At 41.7% G+C, this 21,026-nt stretch overlaps 1 protein-coding gene across 1 annotated transcript in view; it reads right to left on the bottom strand.

The window, feature by feature from the left end:
• The window catches only part of GLT1D1 (glycosyltransferase 1 domain containing 1), a 122,046-nt gene that overhangs the window by 22,426 nt on the left and 78,594 nt on the right, over positions 1 to 21,026 (bottom strand). Inside the window, exons 7-9 of the mRNA XM_030219059.1 lie at positions 20,501 to 20,596; positions 9,697 to 9,746; positions 3,298 to 3,341 (exon numbers count right to left, since the gene is read on the bottom strand). Of these exons, the coding sequence (XP_030074919.1) occupies positions 3,298 to 3,341; positions 9,697 to 9,746; positions 20,501 to 20,596 (190 nt within the window). The remainder of the gene's footprint in view (positions 1 to 3,297; positions 3,342 to 9,696; positions 9,747 to 20,500; positions 20,597 to 21,026) is intronic.

The raw sequence follows: 21,026 nt of genomic DNA, 5'->3' as shown, positions 1-21,026 counted from the left end.
GAATGCCCTCCCGCGGGAGGTGGTGGAGATGAAAACGGTAACGGAATTCAAACATGCGTGGGATAAACATAAAGGAATCCTGTTCAGAAGGAATGGATCCTCAGAAGCTTAACCAAGATTGGGTGGCAGAGCCGGTGGTGGGAGGCAGGGCTAGTGCTGAGCAGACTTCTATGGGCTGTGCCCTGAAAATGGCATATACAAATCAAGGTAAGGTATACACAAAAAGTAGCACATATGAGTTTACCTTGTTGGGCAGACTGGATGGACCGTGCAGGTCTTTTTCTGCCATCATCTACTATGTTACTATGTTAGAAAGCAGTGATCCAAGATTGAAGAAAACCTATTTTGAAGGCTGACATCTTACAACATATTTGCAGGATATTTAAGGAAAAATGTAGCACTTATCTGAAGCACTCCTGGTCTCATAAGAATAAACCTTTTTTGCTCCATTTCTGGGTGTTTTAGAGACAACAGGAAAAACTCTGACCTTCAAACCATAGGAGGTTTTATCAAGAACAGTCTCAAGAGCCATTGTTTGTCAGGCGTGGGCACCGGTCTTGACATCCAGAGGTGGTGGATTCAAATCCCACTGCTGCTCCTTGTGATCTTGGGCAAGCCACTTAACCCTCCATTGCCTCAGGTACAAACTTAGATAGGGAGCCCTCTAAGGACAGAGAAATACCTAGTGTACCCGATTGTAACTCACCTTGAGCTACTACTGAAAAAAGGTGTGAGCAAAATCTAAATAAATAAATACATTTAAAATACTGGTTTCAGTGCATAGGGCTAGATTCTATATATGGCAACTAAACAATCCATGCGGTAAAAAAGCCTAGGCGTATTCTCTAAAGTACACCTAAATTTTATAGAATAGGCTTAAATTTCTACGTGGTATATAGAATACGCTGAGCGCCTCTCCGTGTGAGTAAATTTGGTCATGTCCATTTAGCCATAAATCCCGACTAAATTAGGCACAGAGTGGGTGTATTCTATAATAATGCACATAGATTTTAAAAACACCCACATCCCGCTCATTCCAAGCCCATAACCACACACCCTTGTCAACTATGCGACTACGAATTTACTCGCACCACATTACAGAATACACGAGTTATGCACATAAATCTTAATGCCAATTAGTGCTAATTGCAATTAACAGCGTGGATGCGCTAATTAACCAATTAAGGCCCATGTTTACTAAGCTGCACTAGCGTTTTTAGCATGCACTAAAATTGACCATGGGTTCCTATGAGCGACTTACCGTTTAGCGCATGCTAATCATTAGCATGCGCTAAAAACGCTAACGGGCCCTTAGCGCTGCTTAGTAAACAGGGCCCTAAGTTACGTACATTGTCATAGAATATGCTCCGGTTTCCACATGGAAATTAAGGCATAATATATAGAATTTGGGGGAAGACATATTACGAGCAGGTGCCATTGCCATTTGTGTCTTTGATAAAACTGTATATCCCCCCCGTAGGGACTTGCACTCTTCAGAGTCTCATAGTTTGGTAATACCAGGGATTAAAGAGGATCAGTTGAGTGTTATGTGTACACGGGCTTTCTTCATAGTTACCCCAGATCTCTGGAATAAAATACCTCTAATGTTGAGGGCAGAGTGTTGTCTGCTGCATTTCAAATGTATGGTAAAAGCTTATTTGTTTTTATTGGTTTTTCCTACTATTAGCTTGGGGAATTAAATGTTATATTTTTTTATTATAGGGTGCCTTTGGAACGATTGTTCTGAGTGTTGCGGGCTTTCCTATATTATTGTAATTCTTTTCTTTTATTTATCTAATAAGGATTTTATTATAAACCACTTTGATATCTTGTTATGTAAGGCGGTCTATAAAAGTTAATAAACTATAAACTAAACTATAAATTATTTTGGGAGCAGAAGAATGTCTTAGTACCCACATAAACCACATGCTATTTAACCCAGCGTGCAGGTCCCTTGCAATACAGAATATCTGATTCCCAAACGCACTCTTTTAAAATTCAAATTATCCTTTGAGGGACGTGTTGTAATACTTTCTTACTTCAAACTGTCTCCAATAGAAAGCTGGGCTTCACTTGTCATCCTCATTATGAAGATAATTTTATAACAGAACCAGTGGCGTTACTTCCTGTTCTGGGCAGAGGGAGGGAGCTGCAACGAACAAGAGAATTTAGCGTAGCGATTTGAACTCACAGCCGACAGGCGCGCACCGCGGCACCCCCCCCCCAGCGGCGTGCACCAGGGGGGTGTCATTTCGCCGGGGGGGGGGGCATCAGCGATCCGCCCCGGGTGTCGTCGAGGCTAGGAACGCCACTAATAGAACCCCTATGTTTAAAGTCCAAGATGGTGTCTATTTTATCCCTATATTATAAAGGGACCTTAGGACCTTATTTGGGGGTTGCAGTGGAGGATATGTTCTGCCTTTTCAAAACTGCATGTGTTAACTGGAAGGAGAAAAGCTGTCACAAAAATAGGTGCAGATTTGTGTGAACGCTTTTTCCCTAGATTTTCAAAGGGAAAGTTCCTAATCACTTTCCCTTTCAGAACCAGAGGAAAAGTCTACAGGGAAAACCTGCTCCAAATGATGGTAGAAACGTGGTACATTCTGATATATCACAGTATTTTCCATAGGAACTTGGATAGTAACTTGAAATCAAGAGGAGGAGGAGCAGCCAGACATTTCTTTCTTCCTTCTTTTGTTTTATACTTTTCTTTTAAGTTCATACAGTTTTTCTCATACTAACTTTGGACTTCCAGTTCAACTGGAATTTCTCCATTGAGACTGCAATATCAGGAGGGCCTCAAACAACAACCATTATTGAACTCTCTCTTCCTTCCATCTAGCCCAGTCATGGCAGTCACTGTCCTCAACCAAGGATCACAGACTGCAGCTCTTTCCAGAGCCCAGAGTGAATACACACTTATTACCAGGTCACTACATGCTCTAGGCAGTCCAGGGAGGAGGTCTCTTTTGGACGTTTTGGCTAGCTGGCTGCATGGAGGAATGCCCACTCTGATGATGAGTGAGCAAGCTTGCATGTGTGTCAAGTTCAGAAAACATCCTGCCATAATTATAGCAGCAGCAGCAGCATGGAGGGCTGGTGTTTGGCCTCTTGACGAGGTCACTGGTGTCCCTGGGCTTAGTCTCTTTGGTCAGCCCTGTATACATCCCCACAGATTTTTGTCACTAGATGTAGCTGTGACTCAGGGGGGGGTGGGGGGTGGAGAGACACTGCCTCCACAGCATTCCAACCATGTGCTTCTTAATCTCACATTATTGAACCCAATAAGTGGCCTACCTGTTGACAGTGGAATGGACTTCCTCTGTAAACACTGGATCAATCTGTAAAGAAAGGACAAAAACATTTCTGTAGACCCTCAAATGTCAAATGTTCATTCTAATCACACAAACAGGAGGACAATATTTCTAGCTTGCACTTGTAGAATACACCTTTTCAGACTTCTCAGTTTACTCTCTTTCACAAAGCAAAACTTTCATGGCAAGACAGTAACTCTTCTGTCCAAACTATTGCTTTCCATAAATAAGGAGAAAGAACAGCCTAGTGGTTAGAGCAACGGGCTGAGAACTGGGGAACATAATAGCCATACTGTAAAGTCTCATGTGGTAACCGGGCAGTAATGACCTACGCACATCAAATGCCACTTGGCGTGCGTCCAAAAATAAAAAATTATATTTTGGATGCGCGTATTGAACGTACACCAAAAATGAAATTACCACAAGAGCCACGTGATAGCGGGACGGTAACTCCATCTTGGCACACGTTGGGCACGCATAGATGCTTACACGGCTTAGTAAAAGGGCCCCCTAGATTCTTAGGGACTTTGCAGAATAGAGCAGGTTGAATAATCAGTCACTAAAGACAAAAGCTACCAGTTCATTACCAACACCGACTCCATGCATTTGATGACATTTATACTTTAATGTGATTTGTTGCAAAAGATACATACTACTTAGGGAGGAAGTTATCAACATGGGTGTCAGGAAGTCTATGGGAGACTACCACTCCCCCTTAATGATACTCCCTCACAGAGACAGAATCACCTTAAACCTCACATTCCTGCCCAGGGAGAAAGTGACACAGGAAGGATGGAGCTGGGAGGGTGTGGTCCAGGGAATATATAAGCTGGGTATATAAGTATAGCTAGGATAAGGAGGCCCTAAGTAAGAACTTCTACTACTACTACTAGGGAAGACTGAGGATAGACCGTGAGGAGAAGTGAAGCCCTACTGCATATGCTTTCACAATGTACGTGTAAACTGCAACCCCTAGTCAGGTAGGCCAAATTCATCTTGGAATCCTGTAGAACTTTATGCTAGAACCCAGTCAGAGCTGGCCGGTGAATATTACACTGAGTTGTAAGACTAATTCTGAGGTTTAGCTCAGAACCGAGTGACTGTGCTGCCTTCTGAAAGACAGCCCAAGTTCAGGTGGTGGGCCTGCAAGAGCAGACAACAGGAGAAAACCCTTATCTCAAGGGCTGAATATTTTTGCTATTTTCTGCCCTGTGAAACAAACAGGTTGCACATTTCCTTAAACATTAACAAAATATTTGGTTTTCATTTTCAATACACTGTGTGGCTCTATTTATCAACTCTTCATGACTGGCTGCTAGTCCATGTTACCACAATGGGCTACTGTTAAGATGTGTTATTTTACTATTAACCTCAATTATTAGTAACTGGATTGAATAAAATGAGGCCTGTGCTAAAACATCACATTAGTTGTAAAATTAAACATCTTAACAGTAGCGCATAACCTCCCCTCTGAAAGAGTTTGTGGAAACCAAATATGAAACAAAATGCCAGAGCCTCTCCAAAAAAAATGCAATGTATATATGCACTTTCTGTCTTAGGAATCATTTGTGTCTCTGCTTATCAGATCAGTTTGATGTTTTATAGACAAGTCTTCGATGCACAAACTAGTTCATACATTCATTTTGTTTTTTATTAGACTAGACCAGCGTTTCCCAAACTGTGTGCCGCGGCATCTTGGTGCACCGCAGCAAACTCTCTGGGGTGCCACGGCAAATCCCAACCTCCCTCCCGCCCAAACCGCTACTGCAGACAGCAATGGCAGAAAAACAAAAAAAGCAAGCGCAGGGCTGCAGCAGCCTTCAAGCACGTGCTGTCACTTCAGCTGGTCCTCTGACCGCGGAACTGGAAGTTGACTTCAGCGGGGGCAGAGAACCAGCAGGCCCGACAGCATTTCTTTTTTGCTGTTGTCGCAGCCACTGGGGACAGGGAGAAGGTAGCCTTTGGGGCTCTCAGAGGTGACTGCCAAGGATGCTGAATGAAAACAGGAGACGGGATGAAGTCAAAAAGTTGAAGCCAATAGGTTTCCCTTCTCATTTAAAGCAAGCAAACCTATGAGCTGCTGCATCCACGTTGTCAATCTTTATTGTTGGTAGCATTTTTTTTATTTAATCTCACTTATATTTTTAAACCTGCTGGCTTGTGCAGCATATAGATGTGCAAAGAGGAAGTATAACTTTTCATAGGTAGAGTAGTAATTTGTTATAAATTGTAATCAGTGTGTCATTTGAAGGGCTGGTTATAGGGACACCCTAGCACTGTTATATTTGTGCAGAGAAAAAGATGGAGACCTGTATGGCTGGGGGGGGGGGGGGGGCAAATATCTGTGTGGCTGGGGAGGGGAGGAAGAAGACTGGTGTGGACAGGGGGAGGGTGCTGTAAAAAACTGCTCAGACACAAAGGCTGCCGTGAACTGAAAAAGTTTGGGAACCACTGGACTAGACTATGTAAGCTCTTCATTCAATGGCCTGCCCAAACATACTGTCAACTGCCTCCAGATATTGGTTTTGGATGACACATGGGCCCCATTAAACCCTAATGCATATTTAGCATGTGAAAAAAGACTTACCATAAAATGCAGTAAAGTGTTTTGCGTTAATCTGACAGTTTGCACGTGTTACATAGTTTTTAAAAACATTTTTGGAAGAGCGTTTGGCATGGAAGCGTTATCTAGTTAGTGTGTTCTGATTAGTGTACACTAACTGGATAATGCAGATTTAACGTGGGGGTGCTATGAATGGGCTGTGTCGGCATTAGCGCACTGGCAGCCGCTAGTGCAGCTTTGTAAACAGGGAGGTAAATGAACTATCATGAAAGAGCTGAAGCAAAACATCCTTAACAGTAGAAAACCTAAGCTTAGTGTGAAACAAAAACGAGATGAAGACCTAAAAAAGGGAACAGATAATAACTGAGTATGGGAGTTTAGGCATAAACCATGGATGGTCTTAAAAACTGCGCAGGCCACCTTAAACTTATTCGAGAACCAACTGGTAGCCAGTGTATATCTTTTGTGGCCTTGCTCTGCATCAATTGTTTAACAATTTTGTATTAATTCCTGCATAGAGAACACTGCAATAATCTAATTAAAATAAAATTATCATTTGAACTAAGACAAGGAAATGTTCAGGAAAAAAAAGGGACCTGATAGCTCTTAGTTGAAGTAACTTAAAATAGATCTTTTTTTTTTTACTTAAGCTTCTTAATTGACATTCCATGGTCAGCTGAGAATCCAATACTATCTGCAGGACCCTGCCACAGGTATCAAAATTCAATTGTTCCCCTGTCCTTAAAGAGATAACCTTGGGAACATCGGACATAGTTGTGGATTAAAAACTGGTTGAAGGATAGGAAACAGAGAGTGGGGTTAAATGGGCAATATTCACAATGGAGATGGGTAGTTAGTGGGGTTCCTCAGGGGTCCGTGCTAGGACCGCTGCTTTTTAATATATTTATAAATGATTTAGAGATGGGAGTAACTAGCGAGGTAATTAAATTTGCTGATGACACAAAGTTATTCAAAGTCGTTAAATCGCGACAGGATTGTGAAAAATTACAAGAGGACCTTACGAGACTGGGAGACTGGGCGGCTAAATGGCAGATGATGTTTAATGTGAGCAAGTGCAAGGTGATGCATGTGGGAAAAAAGAACCCGAATTATAGATATGTCATGCAAGGTTCCACGTTAGGTGTTACGGACCAAGAAAGGGATCTGGGTGTCGTCGTCGATAACACACTGAAACCTTCTGCTCAGTGTGCTGCTGCGGCTAAGAAAGCGAATAGAATGTTGGGTATTATTAGGAAAGGTATGGAAAACAGGTGTGAGGATGTTATAATGCCATTGTATCGCTCCATGGTGCGACCGCACCTTGAGTATTGTGTTCAATTCTGGTCGCCGCATCTCAAGAAAGATATAGTAGAATTGGAAAAGGTGCAGCGAAGGGCGACTAAAATGATAGCGGGGATGGGACGACTTCCCTATGAAGAAAGACTAAGGAGGCTAGGGCTATACAGCTTGGAGAAGAGACGGCTGAGGGGAGACATGATAGAGGTATATAAAATAATGAGTGGAGTGGAACAGGTGGATGTGAAGCGTCTGTTCACGCTTTCCAAAAATACTAGGACTAGGGGGCATGCGATGAAACTACAGTGTAGTAAATTTAAAACAAATCGGAGAAAATTTTTCTTCACCCAACGTGTAATTAAACTCTGGAATTCGTTGCCGGAGAAAGTGGTGAAGGCGGTTAGCTTAGCAGAGTTTTAAAAGGGGTTGGACAGTTTCCTAAAGGACAAGTCCATAAACCGCTACTAAACAGACTTGGAAAAATCCAAAATTCCAGGAATAACATGTATAGAATGTTTGTACGTTTGGGAAGCTTGCCAGGTGCCCTTGGCCTGGATTGGCCGCTGTCGTGGACAGGATGCTGGGCTCGATGGACCCTTGGTCTTTTCCCAGTATGGCATTACTTATGTACTTATGACTAAATTATAACAATTTAGTTTTAGAAGTATTTAACTTCAATAAATTTTGAGTAGCTCAACAATGAGTTCTTTCAATACAGTCTAAAATCAACTTACAACCTTCCTCATAACCTGATCCCCAAGGGTACTAAAATAAAAATATCCGCATAAGATAAAGCATAGAACAAAGAAAAATCTAACAGAAAACCTAATGTACTCATGAAAATATTAAACAAAATTAGCGACAATGATGACCCCTGATGGGCACCATAACTTGAGAACCAAGATTTAAAAAAACATCCTAAATACTGCCATGTTAAATCTGGGCTTAGGACGTGGGAAACTCCCACGTTAAAATGTGTTAAGCCAGATTTTAATTGGTTTTAGTAAAAGGACCACTTTGTTCCTTAACTACATGAAGTAATAATTTAAAACCTATGTTATGTGTTTAGTCAGGTTCCCTCTGTCTAATATTACATTTTGTTAAAAGATCAGAAACCATACAGTGTGACATATATGCAATGAAAGAAGAAAAATCAGGAGAGGGGTAAATACTGTATCACATCACTATGGGGTCCCTTTACTAAGGTGCACTAACGGATTTAACATGCGCTAACAAATTAGTGTGCGTTACATGCCATGCAGCTCATAGGTATACAGTGGACTGCATGACATCAGGTGCACGCTAATTATGTTAGCGAACCTTAGCAAAAGGACCCCTAGTAGTTCTAGTTCCTACACGGAGAAATCTTTTCATATTGATTAACCCGACATAAACTCACTACACTTGAGCATCTACATGGATCAACCTACTTCAGTACTACCTTACTAGAATCCATGTCTACGTGATTTTCTATGAGACGGAGGGAAAAGCCTCAACAGACTCCTTAACGTAGCTCTATGGCAGTGAAAGTCGCCAGTACCACGGACCCTGAGGCAGGAATTGAAAGAAGCACCGAAACCTTGGCCATTGTCGCCGTGGCAAGGAGAGACTGAGTGACAGCAGATTGAACACAACAGCAAGATAAGTGCTGGTTTGATATTTAACAATAAGACAGTAATCCGTAAAGAAAGAGACTGTATAGAGAGAAGGTTTTTTGCCAATGATAACAGCAAGAACACTGGATTATTTAGAGCCATAGAGCTACGTTAAGGAGTCTGTTGAGGCTTTTTCCTCCGTCTCATAGAAAATCACGAAGACATGAATATGTAGAGTTCCGGATTAGGAATAGGATTCTAGTAAGATAGTAACCTAATATAAAGTCTAGTATTGAACTGCCAGGATTACTGGCATTTTATAGGGTTGTCTGAAACCAAAGTGTGGCACCCTGATAAATGCATTCATCCAATGAGGAGCTCTGTCTATTAAAATTCAAGTCTGAAGCTAGTTATTATTTCATTCCTGAAGCTTGCTGAAGTATCATCTTCATATTTCAAAGGAAACCTTCTACGAACAGCTTCAAAAGCTGTACGGATACACAATATCAGACTGGAGACAATTTGCTGTCTCCGAAACAGTAACATTTCCAGATGCAGCATGACCAACTGAGGAAACCTAGCCTGTTTGAAGGAGTAGCTTAGTTGTTAGAGCAACAGACTGAATTAGAGAGACCAGGGTTCAAATCCCACTGATGTTCCTTGTGGTCTTCAGCAAAACAGTTCACCCTCCATTGACTCAGTTACAGAATTAGACTGTGAGCTCTCAGTGGACAAGAAAATATCTTGTTACCTGAACGTAACTTGCCTTGAATTATCAGTGGAAAGACATGAGCTAAATACTTGTACCTCTACAAAGGGGTCCTTTTTTTTTTTTTACTAAGCACACAAAACACACAGATCCTCAGCATATAAATGGTTATTTCATACAACAGCAACATTTTTAAATTAACAAAACAAACAAACTTACTGTAGGTCCCACAATAATCATGTATACTTGGGGATCTTTCTTATGCCATTCTAAAAAAGAATTTTTAAAAAATTAGTTATTTATATTTCTTTTTACTCAGATACAGGTGAAGACAGTTTATTTTTAGTGCAATTTGAAATAAGAAAAGCATTTGAGTCTTGTTTTTAGCTTTTTGTTGTTAGACTTTAATGATTCTGGAATATTTGAATCAGTACAGTATTTTTGTAGGTTAGCTGTGATGTGAATTACAATATTAGATGATTAATTTATTGCATAATTTCTGAATGCATTTTTTTTTATTTATAATTTACAAAATAATTTTCAAGGATTAACACTTGAATAGAAAGTAACATTCCATAAAGAATAACATAAAGGAATATTATTAAACAAAACCATCAATGTTACTCAAGTCCTCAATTTAAGGAGACCCAAGAATTAAAAACTTGAGGAGAAAAAGGAAGTAATTATATAATTCTTTATCGTTTACGATGGAACTGGAACTTCTTTATTTGAGCTTTCCTTGGACGCTAGATATGATGATTTTTTTTTAATGGCAACAGTTCAGTAGGAAGTGGGCATGCCTTTCAATCAGATATCTTCCAAGTTTTAGCTGCACCTGTGGACACTCGAGCCACGAGATCAACCTAAATGTCAATACTTACTACTACTACTACTTAACATTTCTAAAGCGCTACTAGGGTTACGCAGCGCTGTACAATTTAACATGGAAGGACAGTCCCTGCTCGAAGAGTTTACAATCTAAAAAGACAAATGTACAGTTAATCAGATAGGTCAGACAGATTAGGGCAACCTATATGTTTGAAAGGTTAGGTTCCGAATGCAGCATTGAAGAGGTGAGCTTTAAGCAAGGATTTGAAGATGGGTAGGGAGGGGGCTTGGCGTAGGGATTCAGGAAGACTGTTCCAGGCATAGGGTGAGGCAAGTCAAAATGAGCGGAGCCTGGAGTTGGCAATGGTGGAGAAGGGTACTGAGAGGAGGGATTTGTCATGTGAGCGGAGGTTACGGGCAGGAAAGTAGGGGGAGGTGAGGGTAGAGAGGTAGGGTGGAGCAGCAGAGTGAGTGCATTTGTAAGTAAGGAGGAGAAGCTTGAATTGGATGCGGTATCTGATCGGAAGCCAGTGAAGCGACTTGAGGAGAGGGGTGATATGAGTATATCGGTTCTGGCGGAATATGAGACGTGTGGCAGAGTTCTGAATGGATTGAAGGGGGGATAGATGCCTGAGTGGGAGGCCAGTGAGAAGCAAGTTGCAGTAGTCGAGACGAGAGGTAATGAGAGCGTGGACGAGAGTTCATACTTACTTTATGGAATGCTGAGCAAATATCATTCTTGTTACTGATAAACCAGTAAACCCCATAAAGGCATTAACATGACAGTGCTAATCAAGCATTCACTAAATAATTCAGCAAGAATTTAGAAAAAAACATATCCTTCAGGTAAGCCAACATTTGGACAATTCAGCAGGAGTACTGCACAGTCATGCAGGAAATCTGGATCTGGTTCCTAAGCCTGGTTTCTGCTGCACAGATTTGCCAAGACCGGGGAAGCTCTGGAGTCAGTATTCATAGTCCCTTTGAGAAGAGTTCCAACAGTTGTGTAAGTGCAACACCTAATGACTGCAGTCAGAGGTCCTTACTAAGCCACGGTAAAAAGTGGCTTGCAGTAGTGTAGGCGCGGGTTTTGGGTGCGTGCAGAAATATTTTTCAGCGCACGTACAAAAAAAATGCCTTTTTAACATTTTTGCCAAAAAATGGACGTGCAGCAAAATCAAAATTGCCGCACGTCCATTTTGGGTGTCTGACTGTACCGCCAGCCACAGACATAGTGGTAAGGAATCTGCGCGGTAATGACCTGCACATATCCGCTACACGAGTCCGAAAATAAAAAATATTTTCCAGATGCACATAGCGGACGCACATCAACAATGAAATTACCGCAAGAGGCACGCAGTAGTTGGGTAGTAAGTTCATTTTGGTGTGCGTTGGGCGCACGTAGAGTCTTACGCGGCTTAGGAAAAAGGTGTAAGCATACTGAGTTTCAGAGCCCGCTGAACAGTTACTGGGATGGATGGACCTTGCAGGGGTGGGAGAAGTGGAATCCCCAGGTACTTGTAAATGATGGCTCATGGGCAGGGATTGGTTTTCATGGGGCTTGAAGCCCAAAGGACAAGTAAGAAACTGCTTGGCTCCAAAGAAGGAAAACTCTCTATAGCCCCTTTCAATGTTTCATTCCTGAACTGAAAGAAAGAACTGAAGGCCTTGCAAATTTGCTGTTATGGAGTAATTTCCACTGAGCCATTGTTAAAAAAAAAATTTGTTGCTGCACTGATTATCACCACTGACCCTAAATAGTGTATAAGGATGCACAACACATTGAGGGAGGCAATTTTCAGCAGCCCAGCTAGTGCAAGGTTTGTGGGTCCTTTGTACCTCAGTACATAAGTATTGCCATACTGGGAAAGACCAAAGGTCCATCAAGCCCAGCATCCTGTTTCCAACAGTGGCCAATCCAGGTCACAAATACCTGGCAAGATCCCAAAAAAGTACAAACCATTATTATACTGCTTATCCCAGAAATAGTGGATTTTCCCCAAGTCCATTTAATAATGGTTTATGGACTTTTCCTTTAGGAAGCCGTCCAAACCTTTTTTTAAACTCCGCTAAGCTAACCGCCTTTACCACATTCTCTGGCAACGAATTCCAGAGTTTAATTACACGTTGAGTGAAGAAACATTTTCTCTGATTCGTTTTAAATTTACTACATTGTAGCTTCATTGCATAGTCCTAGTATTTTTGGAAAGCATATTTTTTGGAAAGCTTCACATCTACCCGTTCAACTCCACTCATTATTTTATAGATCTCTATCATATCTCCCCTCAGCTGCCTTTTCTCCAAGCTGAAGAGCCCTAGCTGCTTTAGCCTTTCCTCATAGGGAAGTCGTCCCATCCCCTTTATCTTTTTCGTCACCCTTCTCTGCATCTTTTCTAATTCCACTATATCTTTTTTGAGATGCGGCGACCAGAAATGAACACAATATTCGAGGTGCAGTTGCACCATGGAGTGATACAAAGGCATTATAACATCCTCATTTTTGTTTTCCATTCCTTTCCTAATAATACATAACATTCTATTTGCTTTCTTAGCCGCAGCAGCACACTGAGCAGAAGGTTTCAACGTATCATCAACGACGACACCTAGATCCCTTTCTTGGTCTGTGAATCCTAACGTGGAACCTTGCATGACGTACCTATAATTCGGGTTCCTCTTTCCCACATGCATCACTTTGCACTTGCTCACATTAAACGTCATCTGCCATTTAGATACCCAGTCTCCCAGTCTCGTAAGGTCCTCTTGTAATTTTTCACAATCCTCCCGCGATTTAATGACTTTGAATAACTTTATGTCATCAGCAAATTTAATTACCTCACTAGTTACTCCCATCTCTAGGTCATTTATAAATATGTTAAAAAGCAGCGGTCCTAGCACAGACCCCTGGGGAACCCCACTAACTACCCTTCTCCATTGAGATTACTGACCATTTAACCCTACTCTCTGTTTTCTATCTTTTAACCAGTTTTTAATCCACAATAGAACACTACCTCCTATCCCATGACTCTCCTATTTCCTCTGGAGTCTTTCATGAGGTACTTTGTCAAACGCCTTCTGAAAATCCAGATACACAATATCAACCGGCTCACCTTTATCCACATGTTTGTTCACCCCTTCAAAGAAATGTAGTAGATTGGTGAGGCAAGATTTCCCTTCACTAAATCCATGTTGACTTTGTCTCATTAATCCATGCTTTTGGATATGCTCTGTAATTTTGTTCTTAATAATAGTCTCTACCATTATTGCCCGGCACCAATGTCAGACTCACCGGTCTATAATTTCCCGGATCTCCTCTGGAACCTTTTTTAAAAAATCGACGTTACATTGGCCACCCTCCAATCTTCTGGTACCATGCTCGATTTTAAGGATAAATTACATGTTACTAATAATAGCTCCGCAAGCTCATTTTTCAGTTCTATCAGTACTCCGGGATGAATACCATCCAGTCCTGTGAAACTTGTACCTATTTTCAAAGAAAACTATTTGTGTAGTTACCTCTGTACAAAGGATCCACAAACTTTGTACCTGCTTTCCCAGAGAAGATTTTCTGGAAAAACATGTAGATCTGAAAATCCCATCTGCACATGATTTTCTGGTCCTACTCAGTCTGGCTAACAGCATGTGTTTTATGGAACCATATAGAGGTAGAGCAATTTTCAGACAAATTAATTGGGTGGTTAGCTTTGAAAACCACCAGCCAAATGTATAAATCTAGCCAAGAACTCACGTGAATTTACATTTAAGAGGGGTTAAGACAGTGAGATGTAACCATAAAAAGAGGTACATAAAACTATTATTCTGAACAGAAGTAAAAGCTTAGGCCTCATACTCAAAACAAGTTATGGGTCTGGTCTGCCAGCAGGTGGTGAACACATAACTCATTAAAAATGTAGTTTCTGCCCTTACATGGATAAATCAGGCTGATGAACTTGCTAAATGGCCAAATTTTATCCATAGAATAAGCTGTCACTGGGGTGGGTAAAGGCAGAACTAGTACTTATAGGTGTGGAGAACAATTTTAGGTGGGAAGATTAAGCAAGTGCCAGTTTTATGACAACACATAAGTACCTAGGTACCTTTACAAAACTGCCCAATAAAAAAACAAAGAAATTGAGCTGGTATAAGAGTAGACAAATACAGTATGAGCAAATGCATGCATTTTATAAAGACTATATCTCTCACAAATGGCACACAATGTTCAATTATGCAGGAGATTCAAAATCAGACACAAATCTTCTTTATTCCTACTACATTAATTGTATAACCAGTCTTATATATATACTGTATTGAGTTGACCATACTTCAGTATCAAACCTCAAATGGATTTACTATTTTTGGTGACCTCAGCGGTGTCTCTTGCCTGTAAATACTCTTTAGCAAGATAATTGACACCCACTTTCTCATTGGCTCACCCGATTAAGCAATCTAGTATATAATTCTTACTGTGATTTAGAATGATAATGCTATTCAATACTCATCTTAAATTATGTCGGACTGGGGGCACTGCGTCCGACGTGCATGTTTCAGCTCCTTGGGCTATCTCAAGGACTGTCCCCTAAAACGAATACAGCAAAATCTGAGAATAATACAATCTCTACTCTCACACAAATAAAGCATTCTACCGTTCTTACCCAAAGCCAAGCATCAGCTCAGCATATACTTATGGGAAAACCCCCTGCTAAGATGGCGACGGCGTCTTAGTGTCAAACTTAAATAGTACTTTCTGAAGCCAACGTCATATTCCCTAAACTCTAAGTGGACACCTATATTATAACAATAACATCCATTCTAACTCTAAATTTAAGCTTCCCGGCTCTACAGTCTCAAGATAATAAATCAATCGTTGCTCTCTATAACTTAACAGGCAAGAAACATCGCTGAGGTCACTGAAAATAGTAATTCCATTTGAGGTTTTACACAGACCATGCATAAATTATGACTCTACCCATGCTCCACCGGGTTGGTTTTCGATGGAGCATGGGTGGAGTCATAATGAGTTGTGTACAAGTATACTTGTATATGAGGGGTCATATTATAAAGAGAAATTAGATCTTATCTGATCATTTTCTATTTGCCCTTCCCACTATTCCAGAACTTGGGGGATAGTTGTGTCCATCAACCAGCAGGTGGAGATAGAGAACTGAAAACTGAGCTGAGACATATCTCTCTTGGTATTCAGTCCAGCTCCTCAGTATTTATTTATGTTATTTTACAGGGCTTGATATATTGCTAAGTGCCAAGAAATGGCTTGAGTGGTTTACAATAATGTAGCAAGCTACAAGGAAGAAGACAGAAGTTTAATGGTGGGCAGAGTAGGCAAGGATAAAAAGGTGAGTTTTCACGGTGCGGTAGAGAGTTCTGAGCAAAGGTGAGAGGGCAGTGTGTTCCAGAGTTTAGGGCCAACATAGCTGATGGCTGAGGCCCATGTTGATTCTAGCCATATGACAGAGAGAGGAGGAGTAGGAGAAAGTTGTAGCAGTTCAGCATTTGAAGAACGGAGCGAGGAAGTTGTAGCAGTCCAGCACTTGTAGAACACAGTGAGGGGGGAGGTGTATGGTATGAGAAAATGGGAGTAGGGCCAGCATTAAGATGTGGGCATACAGGGCAATGGGAGACATAATCTGGGGCCATAGGGGGGAGGGGCTGAGATATGAATCCGTGCTGACAAGGGTAACCAGTGTTCCTGATAGAGCACGAGTGATATGAATGAAAGGCTTAACAAAGTGGAGAAGGCAAACTGCAGTGGATTGGACTAATTGTACTCTTTTTAATGAATAAAGTGGAAGCCTGGTGTATAATGAGTTACAGTAGTTGAGATGAGTGATTATTAAAGACAGCAGGAAAGACTGAATCGCGGCAAGGGGAAAGAGAGAACAAACAGCGCATATGCGACACAGTGGAAAAAATGAGGTTTTAACCACAGAATTGATCTGGTTTCTGAAGGCGAGTTGATTTTCAAAGACTACCCCAAGGACCTTGACAGATTCTTGGAAGACAAGAAGGCGTCAGTCAAGAATGGGAAAAGGAGGAGTGGGGGACTGTGGGTTAGGGAAGTGAAATGCCTCACATTTCTGGAGAGTTAAGAAATAGATGATAATCACAAAGCCAAGCAGATACACTGGAAAGACAAAGGTTATTTATGTAGACAAGTAATAAGGAGAAACTCTTAATAAAACTCAACAAATTTAAACAACTTGCTAACCTAACACTAACCAGATGAGCAAACATGTGGACCTCTCTCATTTCTGGCCAAATTGTAGAGAACAAATGACTAAATGTCTCAGGAGGGCCTCTGGAATAGTGGGAAGGACTAATGGAAAGAAACTTATCAGGTAATACCTAATTTCTCCTTCCATTACATAGCTTCCCACTATTCCAGAACCTGTGGGATGTTCAAAAGCAATCCCAGAGTGGGTGGAATCCTGCTGCCACCACCCTGAGAACTGAAGTCCCAAAACTAGTTTCCAAGCATGCCACAACGTCCACCCTGTAGTGCTTGGCAAAAGGCACGCAGTGTTGACCACATCACCACCTTGCAAATATCCGCCGGAAACAGTAGTTTCCACTCAGGATGTTGCTGTACATCTCGTAGAATGAGCCTGCAAGGCCTGAGGTGTCACGCTTCTCGCCTTTCACGAACAGTGAGCCCTTGGACCACTACCGATGGCCGGCAGTGGCAGGAGAACCCCTCAAACAGGCAGCAAGGCACAGACCGGACTGGAGCAGCTGGACAGGAGTAGCAACAGAGGCAACCAAGCTGGAACAGGCAGAGCAGGAACCGCAGTCTTCACCTGCGCTTAGCCACGTTTCCCCAGGAGTTGAGCCCCTGGGTGCAGGCGGCCAGCAGGGCTTACCAGGACAGGGCAGGGGCTGGACTGGAACAGAAGCACCGGCAGCGAGCAGGAGGAAAGTCCACAAATCAAACAAGGTCTTGGGCAGGCAGCAGCAGAAGAATAAGCCAGTAAACAGACAAGGTCTAGCTGACACAAAAAGTAACAAAGTAGCATTGCAACAAAACTCTCACAGTCTAAGACTACACTGAGGACCTCTGTTGCAAGGCAAACTAGAAAGCTTCCAGGTGGTTAATAAAGGCAAACAACAAGGGAGTTCACCAGGTAAGGATCCTGCTTGGTTCCAAAAATCCCAAGCCAGTCTGGAAGGCTGGAAAACCCGGACCAGACAGGCATGACTTCTGGAATATGGGAAACGGCAAGTAGTTAGTCCAAAGCAGCCACCAGGTCTCGCCAGCAGGGGGCGAGATGAATGAGAGTCTGAAACATGGGCAAAATCGTAACACTGAGGAGCCTGATTCCTCCAGCATGCAAATAAGATAATGCGATAGTCTCCTTCAGCCATCTAGCAATTGTGGGCTTGGAAGCCAAAAGACCAAGCCTCTGTTTACCAAAAAGCACAGTCTGTCCAATTTGCTGAACTCATTCGTGACATCCAGATATATACTAAGGACTCTACCCACATCGAGAAGCTTCAAGGGAAAATACTGAGCCTCTTCGTCCTCTCTGCAAAAGGATGGAAGTTCCATAGATTGGTTGAGATGAAATGCTGATACCACTTTTGGAAGAAAGGAAGAACAGTGCACAAGGAGATCCCCGCCTCTGAAAAGCAAAGAAAGGGATCCCAACAAGAGAGAGCCTAAAGCTCTGAAACCCTTCATGCTAACGCAACAGCCACCAAGAATGCTGTCTTTAGTGTAAGATCTTTCAAGAGGCCTTCTGGAGTGGCTCAAAAAGAGGCTTCTGAAGAATCCAAACACTTAAATTAAGGTTCCACTCTACACATGGTGTATGAAAGGCAAGCTGCAAGTGGCCCGCTCCCCACAGGAATCAAACGATATCTGGGTGAGCTGCAATCTTCTGTAGCCAGCCCCTGAAATAGGCCAAAGTTGCAACATAAAATCTTTTAGAGAACCCAATGCCAATTCTTTCTGGAGATCTGCTTGTAAAAATGCTAGGATGTGCGCAATGTGAGCAGAGAAGGGAGATAGTCCGCGATCAGAACACCAGCCCATGAATGTCCTCCAAACCACCACATACTCCATGGATGTACAGCATTTCCAAGCCTGAAGCAAGGTAGCAATAACAGAATCAGAATAACCTTTTTGTCTCAACCGAGCTCTTCCAATGCCATAAAATCAAAGGGGCACGGATCCTCCATGTGCACCGGAGGCTGTGTACCTGCAAAAGACAGAAAGGATCCCCATCCAGCAGTCAAATCAAGTCCATGTACTATGGCATCTGCAGCCAATCCATGATTATGAGAATTATTTGATCCTGATGCAATGTGATCCTTTTCAACTTGTGCTCCATGAGTCAGATCGTCTCCCATGCTGTGTCAAATACGGAAAAAAGTGAAAGGGGACCGCTACACTCGACTATCAGAGTGGCTCCCTGGGTGAGTCATGGAAAGTTGAGGGTGATGGGAGGGCCTTGATTGGGTGGGAAGTTTGATCAGGAAGGGGGTAAGGATTGGAAAAGGGCATTGGATGGAGGGAGTGTGCTTCAAAGATGGGATTAAATGCTGCATTTCTAATTTCAGTGCCTTTGGTACTCTGCAGTGTCTGCCCTGTGTAGTTTATTTATTTATTTTAAAACTTATATTCCACACAATCCAAAAGTTCTAGGCAGATTACAAATTGTATATTCACAATATATAAATCACATAACACATTCAAAATAAAATGTCTTCAGCACTACAGATAAAATACAGCATAAAGAGACTTATATATATTTTAATCAATCTGTCATCCCTTCATATGCCTGTACAAAAAGGAGGGTTTTAAGTTCCTTTTTAAGCTCTTTCATGTCCTGAATCTTTCTCAATCTCAGTGGTAATCTATTCCATAACAGAAGATCCACTACATAGAAAATTGAGTTCCTGAACTCATTTAATCTTCTAACGATGTGACGAAACAATCAATATTGACTGATCAACAGATCTCAATGATCGTGTAGGTTGATACACATGTAGCTTTGCGGCGAGCACCTTCAAAACCTGTCCCATTATTAAACACCAAACAAATGATCTTATATTGTATGCAGTATTTGATAGTCAATGTAATCTTTTCAAAACTGGTGAAATGTGTTCCAATATCAATTTGCAAACAATCAGGACCCTAACGATCAAATGTTGGGCCACCTGTAATGCCTTGAGTTCTTTGAATTCTTAAGAAGAAACCATTGCAGTAATCAAAGCAGGGTGCTATTAGAGTTTGAACTACTGTCCAAAAGGTACAAGGTTTTAACAAATCCCATCAACTCCAGGCTCCGCCCTTTCTGCCTCGCCTCACCCTATGCTTGGAATAATCTCCCGGAGCCCACTCGCCAAGTCCCCTCCCTACCCATCTTCAAATCCTTGCTCAAAGCCCACCTCTTCAATGTCACTTTTGGCACCTAACCATTACACCACCATTCAGGAAATCTAGACTGTCCCAATTTGATGTCTGCATTTTTTGTCCTTTAGATTGTAAGCTCCTTTGAGCAGGGACTGTCCTTCTTTGTTAAATTGTACAGCGCTGCATAACCCTGGTAGCACTTTAGAAATGTTAAGTAGTAGTAGTAGTAGCTATTAGTCTCAGTTTACAGAACATATCCCTAACAATTTTCTGAGCTCTCATTGTCAACCCAGAATCCAAGATCACTCCTAAATTACGCAATTTATGAAGAAAAGGAATAGCATCACCTCTGAGATTGAAAACTGTGGGCATTTCTGGAGAGACGTGAGTGGATAACTTTAAAATTTGTGTTTTATTGTAGGTCAGATGCTAGGCATGCCCCCTGCATGTGCAGTTAATGCAAAGCTTGTGCTGTAAAGTTTTGCACTCCTGGCAAAACCTTCAAGAAAAAACTGAAAACCAAAAATTTTTTTTTGCTTGTGTACATCCCTGAACCATAATGAGTGTTCTCTCAACCAGGTGTAGATCAAAAATACATCCTTTTCACGGTTTAATGCAATCAACATTTGTTCATGCAGAACGCAGATTGAGAAATTATATTTTTACCAGCTCAGTTTTTCCACATAAGATTCTTTCTAACCGACCAAGGCACAAGGCAGTCTGCTCAGTCTAAAAAAAATGATAAATGCTTAAGCAGTACAGAGCAAGACCTCCTTTCTGAGTATACTGTCAAAAGACAGGAGAAATGGTCTGAACAAAGCCACTCACCTGAAAAGGCTTTCACGAGGAAGAGGGGATCCTTGACTCGTCTAAGCCCACAGATCAACAGAAAAAGATGCACGCTTCCTGAATTCAGTGGAATGTCTGTAACAAGAGTTTCCAGAGAGGATTTGAAATGCTGTTCATGATAAGACACGTGTACTCAGATTTGATATATGCTGACATGGAGGCATTTTCAAACATGTTGGAATGAATTTAACTAACCAGGTAGCTACTTTTTGAAAAATAGCTAGCATATAGTATATGTGCTAAAAGGGCTCCCACATTTTGCACATATCTGTAGAGGGGGAGAGAAAAATAATGTGTTTAGGTTGGAAGGTGGGAACTGCACAATTACTTGGGTTTTTTTTTTTTCAAAGATAAACACCATTCCTACCCAGGGCCGGATAAAGTCAACTGATGCCCTAAGAACAGCTCAACAGTGGTGACCCTCGGCCCTTCCATTGCTTAACTGACAAGACATTAAGACTCAATAAGTGCTGAGAAATATCATTATAATAATATTATTATTATT

This window comes from Microcaecilia unicolor, chromosome 11 (genome assembly GCF_901765095.1).
Source record: "Microcaecilia unicolor chromosome 11, aMicUni1.1, whole genome shotgun sequence".
NCBI classification, from domain to species: domain Eukaryota; kingdom Metazoa; phylum Chordata; class Amphibia; order Gymnophiona; family Siphonopidae; genus Microcaecilia; species Microcaecilia unicolor.
The sequence above is the reverse complement of the archived record's forward strand: the minus strand, read 5'-3'. Positions and strand labels throughout refer to the sequence as shown.